We start from the raw sequence: 25,238 nt of genomic DNA on the forward strand, positions 1-25,238 counted from the left end.
TCTGAATGCTATACTGAGATGCTGGTTGCCATTGTTTTGGCGGCAAGAGGGGGACATAATATTAGACAGGTGGTTTTAATGTTGTGGCTGATCGATATAACTGCACATCAGCTGAATTCTATATTCATGCTGCAAGTTGTGACAATGCTCAGCAACAATATACAACTAAATTCTGCTTCGTGTTGTGCCTATCTACAACCCTTAAAGGGATAGTTCACCCAAAAATGAAAATTCTCTAATTATTTACTCACCCTCATGATATCCCAGGTGTATGACTTTCTTTCTTCAGCAGAACACATTTGAAGAAAAATATAAAAATATCTCAGCTCACTATGTCCTTAAAATGCAAATGGTTGGTGATCAGACCTTTGAAGCTTTAAAAATCACAGAAAGTCAGCATAAACGTCATCCATACGACTTCAGCGGTTAATTTAATGTCTTCTAAGGAGAAACAATCGGTTTTGGTGAGTAAAAGATCAATATTTAAGTACTTTTTCCACTATAAACTAGCCATCGCTTCCGGTCAGCAGCAGTATACGCATTCACAAGAACGCCGCGTTCACGTGGTTTCTCAAACGCACCATTGCAAGTAAACATTCAGATACAAATACAGATGTAAACCAAAACCAACAAAGCTTCTGTACAGTGTTTCTCCTACTTGTAAACAGCGCTGCTCTTCCGGATGTGACGCATGTGCGTCAGTTTTCGCGTGAACATGTCAATGCGATTACATCACACGCACATACCGGAAGTGATGCTTTCACTGTAAAAAAGTTCCTCTTAAATTTACAGTAAAACACTGGCAGCAATTTCACCAGCAATTTACTGCAAATATACTGCACACTTAATGTAAAGCTCAAATGCAGCTTTTTACTGTATTCATCAAATACTGACAGCTACTGTTTTTCAAAGTAGTTACAGTACAGTTCTACAGTACTATGTCGTCGCTTCAGTTCCCAGCATGCACTGTAAAAAATCTCCAAATTTCCTCTTAGATTTACAGTAAAACACTGGCAGCAATTTCACCAGCAATTTACTGCAAATATACAGCACACTTAATGTAAAGCTCAAATGCAGCTTTTTACTGTATTCATCAAATACTGACAGCTACTGTTTTTCAAAGTAGTTACAGTACAGTTCTACAGTACTATGTCGTCGCTTCAGTTCCCAGCATGCACTACGACATGAAGAAATTACATGAATGTCTTTTTACTATTTAATGGTTTATTTTGCTGTTGTTTTTGTTGCAGTTTTAGTTATTTGTTTTTTAAGGTTCAGGTTTTACTTTTTATCTAAAAGTATGATTGTTGATTGTCATCATTGTTGAGTATTTGTATGTTGAATGTTGATTTCTGTATGTGTCTAGTTGACAATTCACAAATTCACCATTAACAATAGACACTCAGTATAAATTGCATTGCAGAACTCTCTTTGAATGCTTATAATTCAATTACTTCTGTATTGTATAATGACATAATGATATTGCCTCATTTAGTGGCATTTACAAGTTATGATCAGACTAATAGTCTGACTTTAAGTTTAGCTTTTTTCCTTCCAAGTAACTCAGTGCAAATGATTGTATTTAACTACAACACATTAATACTGACTGGAAAAACATTAAGAAAAAAGAAATAAGGTCCCAGCCCAAGGGAACACCAATCACCATAATGGCGACTTTAAACAAAACAACTATTTTAGGATAAAAAAAAAACCCACTAAATAGTGCTAAAAACCCTATTAATTCTGAATGAAAACTTCTGTGCATGTCCCCATAAAACTCTGATGCAATCCAAGCATATAGTACTTACTCAAGCGCAAGTCCTGATCTGTATTTCACAATTTTAGGATCCCACAATGCAGTGCAATACTGTTATTTAACATTTATACAGTATTTTTTAAAGGTTTAATTGTACTTCTTTAATTGTATTTAGACAAGTGAAAAATGAGGGTGACAGGGTTGAATCCAGTATTGTTTTTATGTGTCAACAGCGTGAACACTGACAATAAGCCACAGATCTATACTACATTTTGGGTTTTAAAATATATGGTTCAGAATGTCACTAGCTTTCACCAAGACAGCACTGGGGTTTTTAATGTTCATCTTCCCAAAATGCTTGGCAAATAACAGCTTTTTACAGTTAAACTGGTCACTTCACAATGAGCCTGCTCTTTATCTCCCAGCAAACTGTTATATTTAAGAATTACAGTAGATTGCTGTTAGAATTCAGCCGTACATTTACAGGCATTTTTAACAGTGAAGTTAAAAATTACTTAAATATTGATCTTTTTCACATCAAAAACTATCGGATCGCTTCACGGATCGCTTCAGAAGACTTTAATTTAACAGCTGGAGTCGTATGGATGATGTTGATACTGACTGTCTGTGATTTTTGGAGCTTCTGAGCATTTTAAGGACCTAGTGAGCAGAGATATTTTTTCTTCAAATGTGTTCTGCTGAAGACAGAAAGTCATACACACCTGGGATATCATGAGGGTGAGTAAATGATGAGAGAATTTTCATTTTTGGGTGAACTATCCTTTTAATAACAAGTTTTTCCATGTTATAACTTGTTTAGGAAATGTCATGTATTTTCACATCTCTATGTTTCTCTGTTGTGTTCACGTGTAAATAACAAAGCAGTCCTGCTCAGTCCTACTAGTTGATACTATTCTACTGACTCACAGTACATAATATCATATGCACCCTTAATGCAAAGTATAGAAATAGTATTTAATTTCTGTATACCTGTCACCAGCTCTTCTGCATCCTGTTCTAGATTGACAGTGTTCTTTTTTGCAATGCGCTCCATGATCCATTTAGAGCGACTGAACTGCTGAGTAGCAAGCAGCCAGCGCAGAGACTCTGGAAAAATCCTGCAAAGGACAGACAGATATACAGTACTTTACTGCATTATGAAAACATCAGTTCAAACTAACTTCACCTAATGAAACACTTGTTTAGGAGAAAAAAGCTGCATTATCATTTCCTTTTCTTGAAAATTTTCCTAAAAGACATTTTCCATCAGTGTATCTTTCTGATCTAATATGTTTTGATAATTATGTTTTTTATTATGCTTTTAATGCATAAAGTTGTGTATGTATTGGATGTTTATGACCAGTATTCACTTGTCTGAGGTTTCAACTCAACAAATGTCCAGACCATCTGTGAGGAACAACAATTGTTGCGCAGTTGCTTACCAGATATAGGACAGCATGAGTAACAGGGGGCAGATTATGACCGCTTGCAGAATCTGCCAATCACTGCAGAGGGCTGCCAAGCCTGGCATGATCAGCTGCCCGGCCAATGCCACAAAGTTAGCCACCATGGTCATGGAGAAACGCCAGCCCGGCAGACAAAGCTCGATCCCTGCAGACAACAAGAATAAAAAGACACAACATTAGCACTCTGACGTGAATAAATATGGAGGTTTTAACCAAACCATGAGCCACGAGAGGCTGTGTTACAGGGATATTACCACGGGTAAGGGGTGTTCTTAACTTGGCCTACTGCTTGTCTAAAAGGGCGGAAAAAAGCGATGTGATGAAAGACAACATTAATATCAAATAAAATTATTAAGCGGCCCCAGTTGTGTACACATTATGCATTTTACAATGGCTGTATGCCAGTCAGAGTTGGAACTATCCATTTAATAAGAAATAATAACCTGGGACAAACATACATTTAATAAAGAAATAAACAATAAACTTCAAGTGAAAGTGGCTGAATCTTTTGAAACACACATTTATATAATTTATAATAATTTATGTATATATACAGTATATATATATATATATATATATATATATATATATATACAGTATATATATATATATATATACACTATATTGCCAAAAGTATTCGCTCACCCATCCAAATAATTGAATTCAGGTGTTCCAATCACTTCCATGGCCACAGGTGTATAAAATGAAGCACCTAGGCATGCAGACTGCTTCTACAAACATTTGTGAAAGAATGGGCTGCTCTCAGGAGCTCACTGAATTCCAGCGTGGTATTGTGATAGGATGCCACCTGTGCAACAAGTCCAGTCGGGAAATTTCCTCGCTACTAAATATTCCACAGTCAACTGTCAGTGGTATTATAACAAAGTGGAAGCAATTGGGAATGACAGCAACTCAGCCACGTAAAATGACAGAGCGTGGTCAGCGGATGCTGAGGCGCATAGTGCGCAGAGGTCGCCAACTTTCTGCAGAGTCAATCGCTACAGACCTCCAAAGTTCATGTGGCCTTCAGATTAGCTCAAGAACAGTGCGTAGAGAGCTTCATGGAATGGGTTTCCATGGCCGAGCAGCTGCATCCAAGCCATACATCACCAAGTGCAATGCAAAGCGTCGGATGCAGTGGTGTAAAGCACGCCGCCACTGGACTCTAGAGCAGTGGAGACGCGTTCTCTGGAGTGACGAATCACGCTTCTCCATCTGGCAATCTGATGGACGAGTCTGGGTTTGGCGGTTGCCAGGAGAACGGTACTTGTCTGACTGCATTGTGCCAACTGTGAAGTTTGGTGGAGGGGGGATTATGGTGTGGGGTTGTTTTTCAGGAGCTGGGCTTGGCCCCTTAGTTCCAGTGAAAGGAACTCTGAATGCTTCAGCATACCAAGAGATTTTAGACAATTCCATGCTCCCAACTTTGTGGGAACAGTTTGGGGATGGCCCCTTCCTGTTCCAACATGACTGCGCACCAGTGCACAAAGCAAGGTCCATAAAGACATGGATGAGCGAGTTTGGTTTGGAAGAACTTGACTGGCCTGCACAGAGTCCTGACCTCAACCCGATGGAGCACCTTTGGAATGAATTAGAGTGAAGACTGCGAGCCAGGCCTTCTCGTCCAACATCAGTCTCTGACCTCTCAAATGCGCTTCTGGAAGAATGGTCAAAAATTCCCATTAACACACTCCTAAACCTTGTGGAAAGCCTTCCCAGAAGAGTTGAAGCTGTTATAGCTGCAAAGGGTGGACCGACGTCATATTAAACCCTATGGATTAAAAATGGGATGTCACTTAAGTTCATATGCGTCTAAAGGCAGATGAGCGAATACTTTTGGCAATATAGTGTATATATATATATATATATATATATATATATATATATATATATATATATATATACACACACCGATCAGCCACAACATTAAAACCACCCTAATATTGTGTAGGTCCCCCTCGTGCTGCCAAAACAATGGCAACCTGCATCTCAGAATAGCATTCAGAGATGACATTCTTCTCACTACAATTGTACAGAGCGGTTATCTGAGTTACCGTAGACTTTCTCAGTTCAAACCAGTCTGGCCATTCTCTGTTGACCTCTCTCATCAACAAGATATTTCTGTCCACAGAACTGCTGCTCACTGGATGTTTTTGGCACCATTCGGAGTAAATTCTAGAGACTGTTGTGCGTGAAAATCCCAGGAGATCAGCAGTTACAGAAATACTCAAACCAGCCCGTCTGGCACCAACAATCATCCATATGATTATCTAATCAGCCAATTGTGTGGTAGCAGTGCAGTGCATAAAATTATGCATATACAGATCAGGAGCTTCAGTTAATGTTCACATCAACCATCAGAATGGGGAAAAAATGTGATCTCAGTGATTTAGACAGTGGCATGATTGTTGGTGCCAGAAGGGCTTGTTTGAGTATTTCTGTAACTGCTGATCTCCTGGGTTTCTCATGCACAACAGTCTCTAGAGTTTAAAGAGAATGGTGTGAAAAACAACAAAAAACATCCAGTGAGCAGCAGTTCTGTGGGCGAAAATGGCTTGTTAATGACAGAGGTCAGAGGAGAATGGCCAGACTAGTCCAAGCTGACAGGAAGATGACAGTAATTCAAATAAACACACGTTACAACAGTGCTATGCAGAAAAGCATTTCTGAACGTATGTCGAACATTTTTAATTAGAAATCCAGATTTGTCAGACCAGGTGATGTTTTTCCAATTGTCTACTGTCCAATTTTGGTGAGCCTGTGCCCACTGCAGCCTCAGTTTTCTGTTCTTGGCTGACAGAAGTGGAACCCAACGTGATCTTCTGCTGTTGTAGTCCATCCGCCTCAAGGTTCAACGTGTTGTTCATTCTGAGATGCTATTCTGCTCACTACAACTGTACAGAGTGGTTATCTGAGTTACCGTAGCCTTTCTGTCAGCTCAAACCAGTCTGGTCATCCTCTGTTGACCTCTCTCATCAACAAGGCATTTCTGTCCACAGAACTGCCGCTTATTGGTTGTTTTTGTTTTTCGCACCATTCTGAGTAAAACTCTAGAGACTGTTGTGTATGAAAATCCCAGGAGATCAGCAGTTACAGAAATACTCAAACCAGCCTGTCTGGCACCAACAATCATGCCATTGTCTAAATCACTGAGATCACATTTTTTCACCTTTCTGATGGTTGATGTGAACATTAACTGAAGTTCCTGACCCATATCTGCATAATTTTATACATTACAATGCTGCCACACGATTGGCTGATTAGATAATCACATGAATATTTTTTTTTCTGCATAATTAGCATGTCCTTGAATTATTATTACTGTGACACAGTCATTTGACTGTATTACAGTAAAAAATAAAGTAATGTAATTGTTTTTACATTTAAATTAGCATGAATTAAAGGCAGTACAAAAATATATAATTTGCATTAAAGTAATGAGAACTGGGAGGAGAAATGTGCTTAATTGTTACATTACAATGTATCTCAATATTTTTAAAAATAGGCTTAATTTTCTTCAAGCAAAATTTAATTTTTTATTTCTGATTTTGTGGTAATAGTATATATATATATATATATATATATATATATATATATATATATATATATACATAGGCTAAATATTAATAGTATATATTAATAGGCTAAAATATTTTGGTAACACTTTACAATAAGTTTCCATTCGTTAACAATAGTTCATACATTAGGCATCATGAACTAAGAATGAACAATATATTTTTTACAGAATTTATTAATCTTTAAAATGTATAAAAATACAATTGTTCATTGTTAGTTCATAGTGCATTAACTAATGTTAACAAATACAACTTCTGATTTTAAAATGTTATTAGTATATGTTGAAATTAACATTAACTAAGGTTAATAAATATTGTTCATTTTTTGTTCATGTTAACTAATGTTGTTAACTAATATTTTTTGAGTGTTGAGAATAAGAGACTTCGAAAAAAACGTAATAGTAAAACATCCAGATGCATTACGGTAACGAGAATTTTGGGAGGGAATATGTGCTTAATTAAAACATAAAAAATAATGTCACAATTCAAAAAATCGTAATGTTTCTAAAATATAATTAATTTTCTTTAGGCAATTCCGCCCACCCTTTTTAAATTTTGGGGTTAAATATAACCTGGATATGTTTTCAAGAGATAATAAGTAGGCTACGCTAGTAATACATTTTGGCACATTGCGTGTGTAGAACATTGCAAATTCCATATTTCACCATAACATGACATTAGTTGGGTTTTTAAAAAAACTTAAGCTGTATCAATCCACATTTGTTTGCTGGAACAGGATCAAAACTGCACATAATGCACTACAGACAGATAATGAGCTTTATCCCTATCATGACCATTTTTACTAACTTATGGGACTTTAAAACTATGCAATACATGCATATGCCTAATTCAAATGCTTCGGCCCTGTCATCTGTCTGCGACTCATTCAAACACTCGTTATTATGCATAATGTAAAGTACGGCAGAGAGCAGGTCTTCAATGACACACCATTATTGCACAGGCCCATATTTTCCATATCAAATGATGGTAAACCCTCAGAACATACAGCATTGCCTGACAGGGTTGAACAGCTTGGGAGAGCACTTTTCAAGGTGACGGGAGAACTCAGGAGAATATTCAGGCTGCCAACACAGTGGCAGCACAATCCTTCAGAAAAGCCTGGAATTTCAATGAGGAGCACTTCCCACAGAGAGCTGAATAATGCTGTGTGTTCAGGGCCAGAGCTCAGGCTCACATCACAACCAAGAAAAAACTCTTTCTCAGCAGGACTGTAGATGATGAACAGCATTAGCTATATGTCACACAGTGGCTCCAAAACGTATTTGGATGCTTAAACCACACCAGAAATGTGAGTAGTCAAATCATACTGAAACACTCCATATTAAATTATGGAAATGGATGTAGACACTGCACATCATGTTGCTTTTGTGACAACAGAGATCTTCCAAGACAACAGCATCTGAAAAACTGGTATGTTTTCATGTCATACGACCTTTAAACAGCTCTGCCCACTGTCTGCAGCCTTAACATTTCCAACTAGCAATGCTTCTCAAGAAGAAGAACATTGTTTTCCAAAAGCATGGTTAGCTGGTTTGTGATGACTGCTTGTTACAAATCAGAATCAGACCTTCCAAAAACTGCTCCAACATTTAAAGGACATAATTCACACTCACAAGTGATGTCAGTATCAATTCAATATGAAGTTTTACATTAGCATGCTGCTAAGCTAACAATGTGGCACGCTAATGAGCATAAAATACACAGCACATACATGAATTATATTGAACAATTTTATCAATACTTTTTTAATTGAATTATTGAATTATATGGATTTATGAATTTGAAGTATATTTATAATTAACTTTTCTCTTGACTCATCTGCCATATTGGATGTTTTTGTTTACACTAAAAGCATGCATTCTGGGATTGCCTTCTCAGGATACATGCAGTGCTTGACATTAACACACATTCTTGCATTCAGCACTTTATAAGCAGTAAATATGCTTCTCTTATCTGACACGTGCATCTCGGGCGAATGAAGCGTGTTTTCACACGAACCACCATAGCACACACCAGCGTGCTCCAGAGAAATTGCCGCGATTCAGTCGAGCTTCATTTAAAATTGCGGCAGCCGGCAGAGGCCACAAAGCTTATTTCACCTATTTGAATTCTACACAGAATCACTAGATAGTATAAACAGCACTGACAAGGTAAAGAGACAACAGTGTGCCAAGAGTCAACATCGATTACAAGGTTTTATTAAAAATACACATCATCACCCAAACTGATTTTTTTTTTTTTCCTGTTGTAACACTAACTGGTAACTGGTATTCTAAGAGATTATTTAAATCATTAGGCCTGTGTCCTCATATCATTCTTGTTCAAATAAAAATGTTCAAACGAATGCATGCAGTTACAGTCTCCAGTTACCTTTATCATTTTGTGGCTAGTGAAAATGCTGAATGGCTAGTGATTTTGGAATACCACTAGCCACAGTTGCCAGTGAGACAAAAAGTTAATGTCAAGCCCTGGATACATGCAATGTTGCCTTAGAATCGACCTGGTCTCATAAAGTCAAGTTACTGTACCTACATTTTTGCTAAATAGTTTTTTCGTGGCTTGTTGTATGAATCACTGCAGTTTTCTGGTGAAATGACCACTAGAGGCGCTACAACAACAATGACTTTTATTGACTTTCACACAAATCACAAGTAAAACGCAGATAATCAGTTAATAAACACTTACTTTTCGTTCTGTTCCTCACACAATGTCATCTTCCTGTATAACGTCTAAAACACTTTTACTATAGCGCATCACTTGTAAGGCGATACATTCATTTGCATTACAAATCCTACTATACCTGATAGAGCGTTGCTTTTGCGATGTAAAGGACGGAGTTACAAGTTCTTAAGAGCATGCAAGTTGACACGAAAGTGCCGAAAGTGTCATAGAAGCACCACAAAATGACGTGGTTGCATCAACAATTGCAATTGCAATTTTTCATTTTACATTTACTTATATGACACTATCAGTTAGGTTTAAGGTAGGGTGGTAGGTAGGTATTGTTGATTTAAAACTCGATAAAGCATTAACCTGAAAAACCTCATCAGTTTGGGAGAACATTTAACTCACCCTAGCACCTCACTAGGTTTTGGAACAGAGCCTGAGTGAGACACTTGAGCTGCTTAAACCATCTGATCTAAATCTCCCACAGTCCCCTCAGCTCAGCAGCTCCAGAAAATCCCTTGTTTCTTAAACACATACATACACACAAGTGAGGACATACCATTGACTTTTATATATATATATATATATATATATATATATATATATATATATATATATATAAAGGTAATTACTATAGGCTAACCCCAAACCAAAACACCAGCCTTATCCCTAGCATTTTTAGATTTAGCTAAATTTTGAGGACAATTTTGTCCCCAAAGTACATACACACACACATACAGTATATAGGATTGGTTACACATAAGGAGAATACAAAAAGCCTAAAATGTGATAGAGAAATCAATTGTCATATAAATAGCTATCTGTTATTGTATTCAGGATGGACTGATATGTTTTTGAGTCTGTGGCTGTCGATCAGAATTGTTGGTTTACTGCACACCAAAAGGGGGCACCATGAGGGATCAGGGCTGTTTGTCTGTCTGTCTCCTATTGCCTGCGGCTGACATTATGACCTTCCCCTGTCACATGAGTTGCTCATGGCAATCTGCCATGATGTCACATATTCAAATACATTCCATCACGCACAGGCCGCTGGGTTTCTGTGTCAGCCCCTCAAACACACACACACACACACACTGTTTTAGCAAACATTCAGACAGAGTTTCCTTGAACGTTACAGGAAACAAGGAAATGTGCTGTAATGCATGTGCAACTATTATGAGAATTATGAGGGGAAAACATGTTGGAGATAAGAGAGCAATCATAAAAGACATAACATGATGTAAAACAAGCAGAGAAAGAGAGAAAAGAAAAAAATTATAAATATGTCTAATGGCTTTATGAAATATACATTGTGCAAATGTTTTATAAAAATAATCTTTGTTAAAGAAATAGTATACCAAAATGTATTATTATAATCATTACTGACTCACCCTGATGTTGTTCTAAACTCGTATTACTTTTTATCTATTGTGGAATACGAAAAGGACATATTGCAAAGAATGTTTACACTGTTCTTTTCCATACAATACAATTCAATGGGGATGAGGCTGTAAATCTCTAAAAAAGACAAAACCATACAAGTACGGCAGCTCTAAAAAAGTTCTTATTTGTGCTTTGCCTTGAATTGCAATATTTTAATGTACACAAGCGCAATTTAGATTTTAGGACTGCAGAGGGGCCGATTTTAAGTGAATAACAAGTAAAATTTTGGTCTGTTCCTCACACAAAGCAACTGTATGGCTTCACAAGACTTAGAATACTTAGATACATGGCTGTTGTTTGATAATAAGAAATCAAGTACTTTGTTCATCTAATAAATCATTTTGCTTTAATTGTTTCAGAGTTATTTTAAATCACTCTGAACTAAATTAACAGGAACTTAAATTAACTCAATAGAGGCATGTTGAAACAACGAAAACGTTATGGTTTCAATCAATCACGTCTTTTGCGCATGCTCCGATGGACTCTGGAATTGCTAAGTCAAAAATCTTTTACCATCCACATCTTAATAACTATAAAGTGTAAGTCTTGTTAAAACCATTACAGATAAACTTTAAGCAGATATTTGACATGTTATATTTTAAATTTGACATTAAATATTGGCATTTTTGAAGTGGTCACATGGTCAGCAGCAAATCCAGAAAGGGGAATTAAATGGAGGAAAATGTGTGCTTTTATTTATATAATTCAAGGGGGCCTGGGTAGCTCAGCAAGTACTGATGCTGACTACCACCGCTGGAATCCAGGGTGTGCTGAGTGACTCCAGCCAGGACTCCTAAGCAACCAAATTGGCCCGGTTGATGGGGAGACACGTGACGCCATGCGAGAAGCGGACGTGTGAGCCATCAGCTCTGTGCACTTTGCTAGTTTTTTAATTATGTTCATGTTATGATCCGGTGAGATTCCATACACTCAGTTACATATTTGTTTTTTGAGGTAAACATGGCAAAGAAGTCAAAATCCTCAGACTCTGGAGACATTAAAAGACACTTACATGCTCAAGATGGGGCCTCTGGTGGGCCTGCGAGCTGGGGACTCGATTTGGACGGCACATCGGGAGAAGAAATTCAGCGTCAACTGTCCAACATCTCGGTGATGCTGACGAAGGTTGTTGCTGACTTGGAGGATCTCACTGTAATATGTCGATCGATTATGGCGATGGAAACAAAATTCTCTGAGTTGGTCACAAGAGTCGCAGATGTTGAGAAACAGATCGATTATCTGGAGTCATCGGAAAGGGAATTATCCGCTAATCTGCCCGCGTCCAAAACAGACTTGGAACACATTCTGGAAAAACTGGAATATCACGAAAATATGAGCCGAAGGAATAACCTACGGATTGTTGGAATTCCTGAGCATGAAGAGGGCAGAGATATGGTGAAATTCCTGGACGAGCTCTTCCCGAGTCTGCTTGACATAGCAGGCCATAAACTGGAAATAGAGCGAGCTCACAGAGTCCCAGCTCGCGGATCTGCTGAGGGAGACAGACCAATTCTGGCCAAATTTCTGAGATCATCCGATAAAGATCTCGTGTTGTGCAAGGCGAGGAGCAAAGGAAAGCTTTCTTGGAAGAATCACAATATTTTCTTGTTCCTGGACTTTGCGAATTCGACAAGAGAGAAACGCGATCGGTTCAAGGAATGTAAGAAACTCTTACATCAACGGAAGATCGCTTTTGCATTGATGTTTCTGGCCATACTGAGAATAGAAATGAATGATGGCCGCAAAGTATTTACAAGTCCAAAACAGGCACTCTCCTTCATAAATACATTGGAGTGAGTAAGCCATTTGATGTTTCTTATATTAGTGGATTGACTCGCTGAACATACACTCGATTGTCTGAGGAAGCTGGGCGGCATTTTTGTTTCCTTTTGCCTCGGCTCCGCCTAGCAGCTGGAGTTTGTTTTTTTGAATGACACTTCCTTTGGGAGACTTTTGCATTGACGGAGGGTCATTTTTGCACTGAGGTTCCCGGCCAGATTGAGAGTGGACGTTATGGATGACCGCAAAATATCTACATGCTCACATAAAGGACGTCTTTTATAAAGTTGACGGACTGAGTATGTCATGGTATATTCTTTTTTACGCGGCCTCCAAGTGAATTTGACTCGCTCAATACACATCTTCAAGACCTTCATGAATCTACATGTTTTTTGTGTTTGTTCTGCCTGTTGGCTGGGGTCTGTTTTACAAAGTATTTTCTGATTTGTAATTTTGCCTCACAAAATTTGTGCAGAAGCACCGGACTTGAACAATCCGATGGCAAAGTTGTTGCGGGGGTTCTCATATGCGTACATTGATGCGTACATTGCGTTTAGAGGGATTGACGCCAGTTGGCGCTTTCGTGCACGGGTTAATGCGCACGTTTTTCTTTTTTTCTGTTTGTTTTGTTTGGGGGGAAGTTCAGGGTTTTATTGTTGCTCTAATGGGGAATGTGGTGTGTATAATCTTGTTTTGACACACAATTTATTTTTTATTATATCAATATGTCAAATGTTAATATGAGTGGGTTATCTCTCTCCATGTGGAATGTGAATGGGTTGGGGCACCCCATAAAAAGAAGGAAGGTTATTTCTTTCCTTAAGTGTAAGAAATATGATATTGTGTTTCTTCAAGAAATGCATCTTTCCCAGCAGGAAGCTGAAACATTTGGGAAGATATGGGGTGGACATGTTTTCTTTAGTGCTGGCTAAGGTAAGAGCAGGAGGGTCATTATATTGATAAATAAACATCTACAATTCAAATGTCTCAAACATATTAAAGAAAAATTAGGGAGAATCATTACAGTTTTAGCAGATATTCAGGGGCAAAGGTTGATTTTGGCTAATATTTACACACCTAACGCTGATGATCAGGGCTTTTTTATAGATCTTGAAGGGATGTTGCATGCTGCTGGCACCCCTCATGATATAATATTGGGAGGAGACTTTAATCTTTTGATGGACTCAGTCCTAGATCATAGTGAAGCAAAAGTATGTAAGCCCCCTAGAGCAACATTGATGCTTCACAGGATATATTCAAATCTTGGTCTTACAGATATTTGGAGACTTTTGAACCCATCTGGTAGGGACTATACATTTTTTTTCATCAGTCCATAAGATTTATTCTAGAATAGATTTTTTTCCTAAATCCCTCATTTCATCTGTTGTGGATTGCTTAATTGGAAACATCTTAGTCTCAGATCATGCCCTGGTGAGTTTAGAGATGCTGCTACATACAGAGAAAAATAAATCATATAGTTGGCGCCTTAATGTGTCCCTTTTGTAAAATCTTGATTTCCAACAATTGATAAAGACTGAAATCAGTGTTTATATGGAGACCAACTGGTCTTTAGTATCCTCTGTGGGCGTGGCTTGGGAGGCACTTAAGGCGGTTCTTATGGGTCGGATCATACAGTATGCCTCATTCATCAAAAAATCCAAAGCACGAGAACTCGTGGAGTTGGAAGGGAATATTAAAAGTGCAGAGGCAGAGCTGAAGCACCGAATGTCATCTGATGGCCTCAGAGAATTGACACAATTGAAATACAGATATAATATTATTTTGGCTATTCAGGGTAAGACAGTCATACTTTGAGTCGGGGGACAAAGCAGGGAAGCTTTTGGCTAGATATATAAAGCAGAGAGTGTCTTTTTCTGCCATTCCCTCAGTGAAATCTACTGGTGGTGACATTTTTACCATGGCCATTGATATTAATAATGCTTTTAAAGAATTCTGTCTTGATCTCTATAGATCCATGTCTTCATCTACTGATGAGGATATTAGAAAATTTGTGGAACCATTAGAACTCCCTAAGTTGACGACTGAAATTCTCTTGATTCTGAGATAACCTTGGAGGAGCTTGACGAGGTAATTAAGTCCTTACCTACAGGCAAGGCTCCGGGGTCAGATGGTTTTGCCACTGAATTTTTTTTAGAACTTATGCTACAGAACTGGCTCCACTTTTGTTAGAAGATTATACAGAATCATAAAAGAATGGAAAGCTTCCGCCAACCATGACACAAGCCTGAATCAGTCTGATTCTTAAAAAGGACAAAGATCCAAGCGAGTGTAAAAGTTACCGTCCAATTTCCCTGATCCAGCTAGACGTAAAAATATTGTCAAAAAACTTGGCTAACCGATTAAGTAAAGTTATGACATCTCTTATACATATAGATCAGGTATGGTTTATTCAGGGCCACAGCTCTTCTGACAACATTAGGTGTTTCATCAATATCATGTGGTCAGTAGCGAATGATCAGTCTCCGGTTGCTGCCATCTCACTTGATGCTGAAAAGGCGTTTGATATGCTAGAATGAGATTATCTTTTTAAGATTTTGGAAGTGTATGGGTTTGGAAGTACATTTATTGGTTGGATTAAGTTGCTTTATAGACACACTGTAGCAGCGGTACAAACAAATGGATTAATTTCAGATTATTTTACTGTGGATAGGGGCACCCGGCAGGTTTGCCCTCTTTCCTCATTATTGTTTTGTCTTGCCCTGGAACCATTAGCAGCCACGATAAGAAAGGAGGATGATTTTCCAGGGGTGATGGTGGGAGGTGTGGTGTAGGCTACTCATAATTTATTGTAAATAAAAATCTGTCTTAATTAAAGCAGTCTTATTATATAGAGATCTGAATTGATCAACTGTGAATTGACTGTGTAAGTGATATTTACACTTTTTTCTAGTAATTCAAATGTGGCCTTATAAAGAGTGTGGAACATCAGAACCTAGCAGGTACAGTTTGTTAAAACAATATAAGTTATGCCATGGTCATTATGGTCTAGTCTACTTTGAACATTTAAAACTTAAATACCCAATGTACTATTGAATTTTGTTGCCTTTTTCCTTTTAACAGATCAATGCAGAGTTCTTGTGAATGAAAACAAATTCCCAAATTCCTTCAATAAGTTGATGAAGTTGTTTTGCAATAAGGGTGCAGTCCCCGGTAAAACCATACAATCCCACACATCATGCAACCCAGTTCCCAGGTTGGTACATAATAAGGATATATTTTCTATATTTATATTTATGTACATAGGTATTCATTTTCTTTGTGTTTCTTTGTTGTCAAATGTGTAGATTATTTTATTTATTTTTATACCAGAAATGTCTGTTCCCTTTAAATCAACATGCATATTATCAATCTAGCTTTTCAATGCTTAAAAAAAAAAAGAAAGAAAGAATAACAGCACCAAAAGAACATGTTGCAGTAAGTCACCAAATATTTCTGGCCTACTGGGGACTGTAACTGCTCAGAACGGCTCAGAAACTGTGTAATTATCCACCATATATTTTAAGTATTTATGATTTAGTCTTTTATTTTGGTATTATTTTTATACGTGTGTGTGTGTGTGTGTGTGTGTGTGTGTGTGTGTGTGTGTGTGTGTGTGTGTGTGTGTGTGTGTGTGTGTGTGTGTGTGTGTGTGTGTGTGTGTGTGTGTGTGTGTGTGTGTGTGTGTGTGTGTGTGTGTGTGTAGCTCAGCGAGTATTGACGCTGACTACCACCCCTGGAGTCCTGACTTTGAATCCAGGGTGTGCTGAGTGACTCCAGCCAGGTCTCCTAAGCAACCAAATTGGCCCGGCTGCTAGGGAGGGTAGAGTCACATGGGTTAACCTCCTCGTGGTCGCGATTATTGGTTCTCGCTCTCAGTGGGGCGCGTGGTAAGTTGTGCGTGGATCGCAGAGAGTAGCATGAGCCTCCACATGCTGTGAGTCTCTGCGGTGTCATGCACGTGATAAGATGTACAGACTGACTGTCTCAGAAGCGGAGGCAACTGAGACTTGTCCTCTGCCACCCGGATTGAGGTCAGTAACCGCGCTACCATGAAGACCTACTAAGTAGTGGGAATTGGGCATCCCAAATTGGGAGAAAAGGAGATAAAATAAAGTAAATAATGGTGTGAAGTAAAAAAAGTTGCAAAAGCAATAATTTCATGCTATATCTAACAGATGCTGTTAAAATTAGTAGGATAAATTAGAGTAAAAATCTTTCAGTAAAAATGCACAGAATAAATTGAATCAAAATGATGCAATCTCATTGGATCAAGATGAAATTTCCTCTTGATTCCATTAGCCCAGATTAATTTCAGACAAATCTCTTCAATTGTGTGGAAATGTGTGTCATAATTAAATTAAGTTAGACCAACGATTACATTTAGTTTTTAATGGAAAAGCGCACAAGTCGTTCAGACTATTTAGTATTTTTGCCAATTAATCAGTGGCAATGCAAATATGAATGGCAAGAGTACTTTATGTTTTAGTCCTGTGGAGGGTACATAAGCTGGTTGCAGATTTAAAAAATGTATTTTGGGCTTGTTTATAGTTAAAATTCTGCCGTTAGGCACCAAATCTTCATATCTTTTTTCTAGATATTATTGGGATTTGTGGTTGCTCAATAAACTGCATCTGGGATTTCATACATTTTGGACTACGTATGTCTCTATGTCTGGACTGCCCCATCACAATAAATTGATTTAAAAAACTTTCGGCAGGTTATTCGATTATCAGCTATTTTCCCCCTTTTATTGGTACTGTCAAATTCCAATCGACTCAGTCGACCTCTAGTACGGATTACTTTTATGGTGTTTTTGTCTTTTTTGGGGCTAGACAGCTCCAGTCCCCATTCACTTTCATTGTATGGAAAAGAACAGACAGGAAATTCTGAAAAATAACTCAATTTGTGTTCCATGGAAGAAAGAACAACAGTTGTTTGGAACAAGCTAACAGCACTAATTGTAACCACAACAGAGAATAGAAAGAGAGAATGATAGGACATGGAGAGAAAAAACACAGTGTTCCACCTGTGATCACTGGTGAAGTGCAGGTGGTGTTAGTCAGTGGTGGGCTGGGTCAAAGGTCACAGATAAACAGAGTGCTGGTGCAGCTCTGAAGAACACACACTCAGCACAACAACTGAACTTTACTCCAGTGAGCACACCAAACACTGACCACACATCTTCATCAGGATCAGACAACAGCACAGAAAGAAAGAAAAATCAACCTACAAATGGCTTACTTATAATTGGCTATGCATATCACAATGGGATAAGAGAAAGGATTTTACGATTTTCACAAAAACTACCATTTAGATCAGTCTGCATTTTGAAGAAACATTCCTAAAAACATCAGGCAGCCCCCTTAAAACACAAAACACTCTCACTGCACTCTATTCTGAGGTCAGCCTGCTGAGTCCACAAAGACCTGCGCTCAATTACGACTTTTTCTGTTCTCAGGAAAGACTCATTCACTAATAACTTCACTGAACTGAATAGCCTCCAACCAAAGGTCAACCACATGAACAATAGCAAGTATGCACTCATGATTGTGTTCTTTTTCTCATAACCAGGTCCAGATGAAATCTGCAGACCTTCATTGCATTTCCTACACACATTTTGGGACAAAAACTGTGGAATTCTGTAGAATCGATTTAAGCATGGTCAAATGTGTTAAACTGAGCTATAAAAGCACTGAGCTACACACTTATTGGTAGCTGAAAGCCTAATCAAATGAGCATAAATATTTAATTAATGAGCATTCAAAAGGCAGCAGATGTGTAGAGTATTGTGAATGAGGAGCATTCAGATTCCGCAGAAATTTGCAGGCATGGCCGAATTTAATAAAAGAATATTTGTTGCTTATGTGTTTCCAGTCACTAAAACAAGATCATGTCCATTATAAATATTTCAGGAGTCATTTGGTTTTTAGTTTGATGAGCTGTAACGAAGAAACAGGTGCAAAAAGGACATTCCCAGATCATTCATTGGGCACAAAAACTCCACCAAAGACAAAATTAAGCCATACTTTGCACCATCTATTGAAGCTTAAGACAGAACCACTGCAATGATATTTTATTCTACAAAGGTAAATTAAAATTAAATAAAAATTAAGCCACTGTGTTAAAAAAAAAAAAATAAATAAAAAAATAAGTACTGCAATTAACACAAGGATGCAAGTTTACATGCATAACAAATCGGACAACCTTTGCAGGCCTTAGTAACTTACATTTAGACTTTTTTAAACAAAATTCACTTTCAAGGTATGGCCGTTTAATTTCTGTTGCAAAAAATTAAAGTCTTTTCTAGTATTGATAACCACTGACTTTATTATACTCATAAATCAAAAACCGTTATTGTTAAAACCCATTAGAATTCCCTGGGGAACACATGGCTAATTAGCCTAAAATTGATGAATTAACAGCTGTATTGGAAAGTGATATAGTATAAGCACTATGTGAACCTAGATGAATATATGAATTCCTTTTATACTCTGCAGGATTTTTGGGCTGCCGCCTGAAATTTTTCACACTCAAATTAAAAAGCTCCCTGTTCACACATACAGTGGACTAATTTCATAAATAACCCCCTATGTTTTAAGAAATTATTGCAATAATTAATAAACAACATTGTTTATGTTTACAATTTTATGATCATTTTTGTTAAATAAATCTTTCTTTTTATGTCTAAGGCTTAAAAGCATGCCATTTTAGATCTGTGTCCACTATTTTCAAGCAAAAAGTCTTATTTTGTTCCACTGGATGGCAGCAAGTAAAAGAAAAAAATATATTTTTTTCCTCTATCAACTTCCATCACATTAAACTGATCTGAAATGTTGGTGGTGCTCTAACGTCTTTTAGCACTCAACCCACAGACAACAAGTCTTTTTTGAAGTGCTAAGCGTGTTTTGTTGAATATCTTGACTTCTGAGTTGTCTAAAGGCCCAATCTATGTATCATTGGAAAGCAGAGAATCCCAACTTAACAATGATGTGTAACATTTCATCTTCTATAAATGCTAACCTATTTTGATGATGATTTATTTCTCATACTTTTTCTACCGGATTTCATATTTTCAAAAAAACATTTTGACACAACATTGGATTATTCACCCAAGGAAGCTAACAAACAAGTAAACAAGTAATTTATTTAACTCATTTTAAAGCTACCAACCCAAGGTAAGATTTGATATAAAGTTTGAGGCTATTTGGGGCTTACAGAGCAGTAGTCAGCAAAGAAAAGAGATGTTTGCATTTTTTGTCTTACCAAAACAAAATTTCATTTCACGGAGATATTTTTGAAAATAATTCAAACTTTTGTATTATGGCAGCAAATAAACTATTCAGTCACCTTCCTTAGAATGAGAGCTTTCATTTGATATATGATTTTTCTATTTAAGTGCTATGTGAAGGACTTTTATATTCATTTACAAATTTCTACAACGTAACCTCTAGGTGGGGCCATTTTGCGACAAATGTTTTCAGGCCTTATTTTTTTATGTTATGTAACTAAATGCAAATGCGACTAAATGGGGTTCTCTGAAAAGATCAGCTTTCAAATTATACCACATCTGCCTAACTTATGCAACCAGGGACTTCAGTGTTTTAAGTGATAAAACAGCTTGCCATATAGCGCCTCCCCATGCAGAGTTCAAGAGTTTTTTTTTATCCGTTTTCCTGGATGCTAACAGATCCAAGTTATGGACTAAAATACATTTAAAATGGAAAATCATGACATATGCTTAAATCTAGACCCAGAGTTAGTCTATAGCCAAAACCAGCCCTGAAATCTTCAAAGGACAGGGACATGATGATATCACCGAGCATCCGTCTTCGCTAATCCAATCCCGTAATTGTAAACTATTCAAGTTACCACTGACCCAAACTCTATAGGTTGTTATCTAGGGCATCTCATTATAGATTTTACAGCACTGGATGAACATTGAAAACCCCGCCCATGTGCACACAAAGCAGAATCAGAATCAAAAGAATCAAAATGAGCTTTATTGCCAAGTATGCTTAGACATAAAAGGAATTAGTCTTGGTGACAGAAACTTCCAGTGCACAAAGAATACAACAACAAGACAGAGATAATAATAAAAAAATAGAATAAAAATAAAAAGTGAATAGAAAATATAATCATATATAGAAATACACAATAAGACAATATATATATATATATATATACACACACATACATACATACATACATACATGTACGTATGTACAAATACAAATCTGTTATATACAGATGCAAGGGAATGTATGACAGAAGATGTAGGGTATGTTGGATAAATATAAATAGACTAAGCTGTGTATTGCACATAATTATTGCTCAATAGGGCAGTTTTAAGTGTTCATGAGATGGATAGCCTGAGGGAAAAATCTGTTCTGGTGATCATCAAAATCAGTAAAGTAATTGCATCAGTGGACTTTAGCATTTAGAATTTAGCATTACTTCAGTTAGTGTGAGTAGAAAAACAGTAGGCTGTTGATTAATAAACTCTTGTGGGATTTGATGCTTTACAAATGTGCAGTTTTCTGTATTAAACTGAGCACCCATGCTGAAAAAAATAAATAAATAAATAAAAACTGGTCTTAGGTGGTTAAAGATAGTCTAGCTGGTCTCCAAGCCTGGCCCAGCTGGTCTTCAGATGGTACCAGCCCAAAAACCAGTGACCCAGACCAGGCTGGAGACCAGCTACGAGCCTAGGCTGGTTTAAGATGGTCCTTTCAGCAGAGACTTTTAAAGTGAAAGCTAAAGGAATCTCAGTTCTATTTGATCAAATATGCTAGTCAAGTTGTTCACTAGATGTATCCCAGATAGTACACATATATCTCTGAGATGTCTGTTTAAGAGCATTTCATCTGGAAAGCATCACATTCTAATTAAAATCTGCTGGACATCTTGAAAAGATCAGATTTACAAACATTCTAAATCATAAACATCTCAAAGACATCTGCTGAACATCTCATTTACATTCGAGAGTAAACGTCTTATAGATGTATTGCAGAAGAGCAAACAACTTAAAAAAATACGTCTTTCAGGTGTAAACACACAGATCAAATAGATGTCCGGGTGATGCATGTGTGCTAGTGTTTGTTGTATTCAATATGTTGGCTCGACAAACATGGTTTAGTGTTTTTCCAATATCCCTTGACCAAGCCCAAAGTTATCAACTTCTAGAGCTTTCAAACTACATCCACCAAACTTGGCACTTACTGTGGTTCATCTTTCCTTTCTGATTGGAATTACAGTGTCCGCACAGTGTACGATCAAAAATCCATACAATTCTAAAGCTCAGTGGTTCTATTTTTTTCCCTTTTAAACTAGAAAAACCTTTGCTGTCTATCCATTATCTGCATTTAGCTACTATACAGACAAGAGAAAGAGTGAATTGAGCTCATTTATTCCAGGAAAACATTCTGACGTGTACTGCAATGCATTCAGGTTTAACAGATAAGACATAGCACACATCTCAAAAAAGCATGCTGCAGCACATCTTAACACAACCCGACTAAAGATATCTCATCAGAGCTGCAGGGATTAAAAGTTCTGATAAAGGGCTTTGGGCCGCTTGGTAAAGGATTAAACTGAACAACCTGCTACACAACTGATTTCTCACTGTTTAATGTATTTCTGTGTCAAAACTGTTGTCAAGACCTTTAAAATATAATCTTCTCAGACACAATGAAAAATGTCACATTTGAATATTGTTTACCCTCCGCTAATTGTCATTAGTGAAAAGTATTGCGCCCCCTTTCACGTACTTTACATTTGTAAGACGCTTTTATCCAAAGCAAGTTAAAGTGTATTCGAGTTATACATATATCAGTCTGTGTTTCTTCGACTTCAGGCACTTTTAGCACTGTGGATTTTGTAAAACGTATTGTTAAAACATTTTTCACACTCTCATGAACAGTCATTTCCAGCAGATCTTAAATTCTGTATTGTGTTAAGTCAAATTTCCTGGTGGACATGATGTAAACAGAAATTACATATATAATTTTTGAAATAAAATGTTCGACTCCTTTGTCTTGCTAAGGCTAATTTCATAGCTAACATTTTATGTATCCTAAATACACACAATTAAATAATATTTTTACACTTTTTGCGTAATTTGGCGAAATTACAGCTTGATTGAAAATGATGTCCAATAAAAATATTTTGCTCGCAAGTGATAACCTTACGAAAAAATCTAAACTAGCCGCAGATTTGCTGCTCGTTATTTTCACATTTCACATATTTCACATAAATGAGCTTGTGATTCACCGCAAATGTTTGCCAGAAGTTTGCAGCTCTTCACCGGTATTGGTGAACCTCCGGCAAACCTTTGGCAACAGTGGACAATTTGCCGCAAAGCTTATTTGCATGTGAAAATTATCTGGCGAATTTACGGCAAATTTGCAGTGAACTCTCAATTTTTGTACGTTGATTTTTCTTTATTTTCTTCAAACATAACTTGTCTCATATTTCATCTCAAGCATGCTCTTCACTAACACTTTTGTCACTTTGGTTAACAAATACACTAACTCTAAATTTAAAGCAAAATTGTCCGGCGTGGTGGAAATGACGTCACAACTGTGCGACATTCCTAATTTTTGGAAAAATTGTCAGAAATCATTTTCACACAATAAATATTAAAATGGTTCATGTTTACTTCAGTCTTTGTTTAGATTTTCATATTTTAAACAGAGGTTTCATTTGCATTTTTATAATTAATTTAGTTTAATATTTAAATATATGATTTAATATATAGTTTCATATTAATGTCCGGTTCTGGGACAAGGCTGAAACAGACAAAACTATACATAAAAAAAAATTTATATTGCTATTGACTTCCTCTCAGACTTAAAAAAGCTACCCTTCCAAAATAAGTATTATTGTATTACCATGGTAAAGTGATGTATCAGATGGTATTACCACAGTACTTTGATACAATGACACTGATTGATTAACCTATTCATGTACCATGGGATTTACATGGCACTCCAATGTACAACATAGTATTACCATGGTATGTCAAAAATGTAATGCATCAAAATATGTTAATATATGTTTTGATGTAAGCTGTAGCCTAACTGAAAACATACAATGAACTCTGAAAAGACAAAACAATCTGTTTTTTTCTTTCCATGGAGCGTTAATTCGCAATGCTAGTGAGATGCGCCCGGTGAGAGGTGTTCCCTAACTGCCCATGTATGCAAAACTGACTAGATGAGCTCAGAGACTCGAGAGAGCAGTTTGTTGTGCCTCAGAGAGCGTGTTCGATTGCTCGGCACTGCGGGGGAAGACCATGACAAATACTGACATCCAGCACTATTAGCAGAACACGTGTACTACAGATCACAGGACGGAACAGACCCAACAAAGCAAAAGCAGAATTCTATCACTCAACATATTTGTGTGTCTTTGCATTGCTGAATCACACACAACCTTGGTGCCAGTGAGTTGCGCAAGAGCAAGTGTGACTGCTGACTCATGTTATGCAGACATTGTGTGCGTGTATATTTGTTGAAGATATCTGTAATCTAAGCGAGCAGTTGTTGTTCTGCCATGGCCAAGAGGATGAAAGTATGTTTAGTGTCTGTCCGCTGATATTGTTTTCTAAAATCCTAGTGCATTTATGTGTATAACAGAGAAATTGTACAATTCTCATTTGGCATCTGTTATTTAGGTTATTAACCGTACACTGCCCCAGCACTGAAGAGTGACGTAAATCATCATGGTCTCATGTTTAATATGATATTTGAGTCTTTTCAAACTTGTGCGGTTTATGTACAGTACCCTAGATTCAGCTCATTAACAATGAAGAACTGTTTATAACCTAAATGAGCTCTGAGCACTATGGTGGAAGGTAGGGCTGCAACGGTACACAAAATTCACGGTTTGGTGCGTACATCGGTTTTGGGGTCACGGTTTGGTACGGTTTAATTTCAGCAGGCAAAAACAAAGAATCTTTCTTTAAATTATTTATTTTGAAAACACAGTGGCTGATGGGCAACAATTCTTATTGTGAAGGCTCATTTATACATGATTGCACTATGCATATTTCTTCAATGAAATTACAATACAAAACTTAAGAGCCTCTTATATGCATAAATAAACATAAATAATAATACCAGTAAAAAATTTTTTTTAAAAAGTGCAATTAAAATAATTGTAACAACATTAAGACATTAGCAGTGCAGATTTCTGTCTTTTACCTTTCAGCTCACCACTTGTACTTATCACTCAATTTTCAAGTTTTATTTTTCGGGAAAATCAGAATATCCGCATTATCAGAGGAGAGGGCGGATCTGTTAGCACTGACAATGTCCCCTGCTGTACAATTACAGTGTGTGCTTGTTTATATAGAGCGGACACTACAGACTTGTTGAAATGCATTCTTGTAGGGGCTCAAGCATGTTAAGCAGATGCTTAAATCCTGTGTTATCAACAACTGAGTATGGTCGCATATCTGCATCAATAAATACTCCTATGACATTCGTTATCGCTTTAACCCTATCTGAGCTTGCAGCGCGAGGCGGCTTG

At 37.2% G+C, this 25,238-nt stretch overlaps 1 protein-coding gene across 2 annotated transcripts in view; it reads right to left on the bottom strand.

The window, feature by feature from the left end:
* LOC127441295 (solute carrier family 22 member 23-like) overlaps positions 1–25,238 on the bottom strand; it is an 84,583-nt gene that overhangs the window by 12,828 nt on the left and 46,517 nt on the right. For both annotated transcript variants that reach the window (XM_051698521.1, XM_051698519.1), the window contains exons 4-5: positions 3,199–3,367; positions 2,747–2,874 (exon numbers count right to left, since the gene is read on the bottom strand). In XM_051698521.1, coding sequence (XP_051554481.1) covers positions 2,747–2,874; positions 3,199–3,367 — 297 coding nt within the window. The remainder of the gene's footprint in view (positions 1–2,746; positions 2,875–3,198; positions 3,368–25,238) is intronic.

This window comes from Myxocyprinus asiaticus, chromosome 5, assembly GCF_019703515.2.
Source record: "Myxocyprinus asiaticus isolate MX2 ecotype Aquarium Trade chromosome 5, UBuf_Myxa_2, whole genome shotgun sequence".
In the NCBI taxonomy this organism is placed as follows: domain Eukaryota; kingdom Metazoa; phylum Chordata; class Actinopteri; order Cypriniformes; family Catostomidae; genus Myxocyprinus; species Myxocyprinus asiaticus.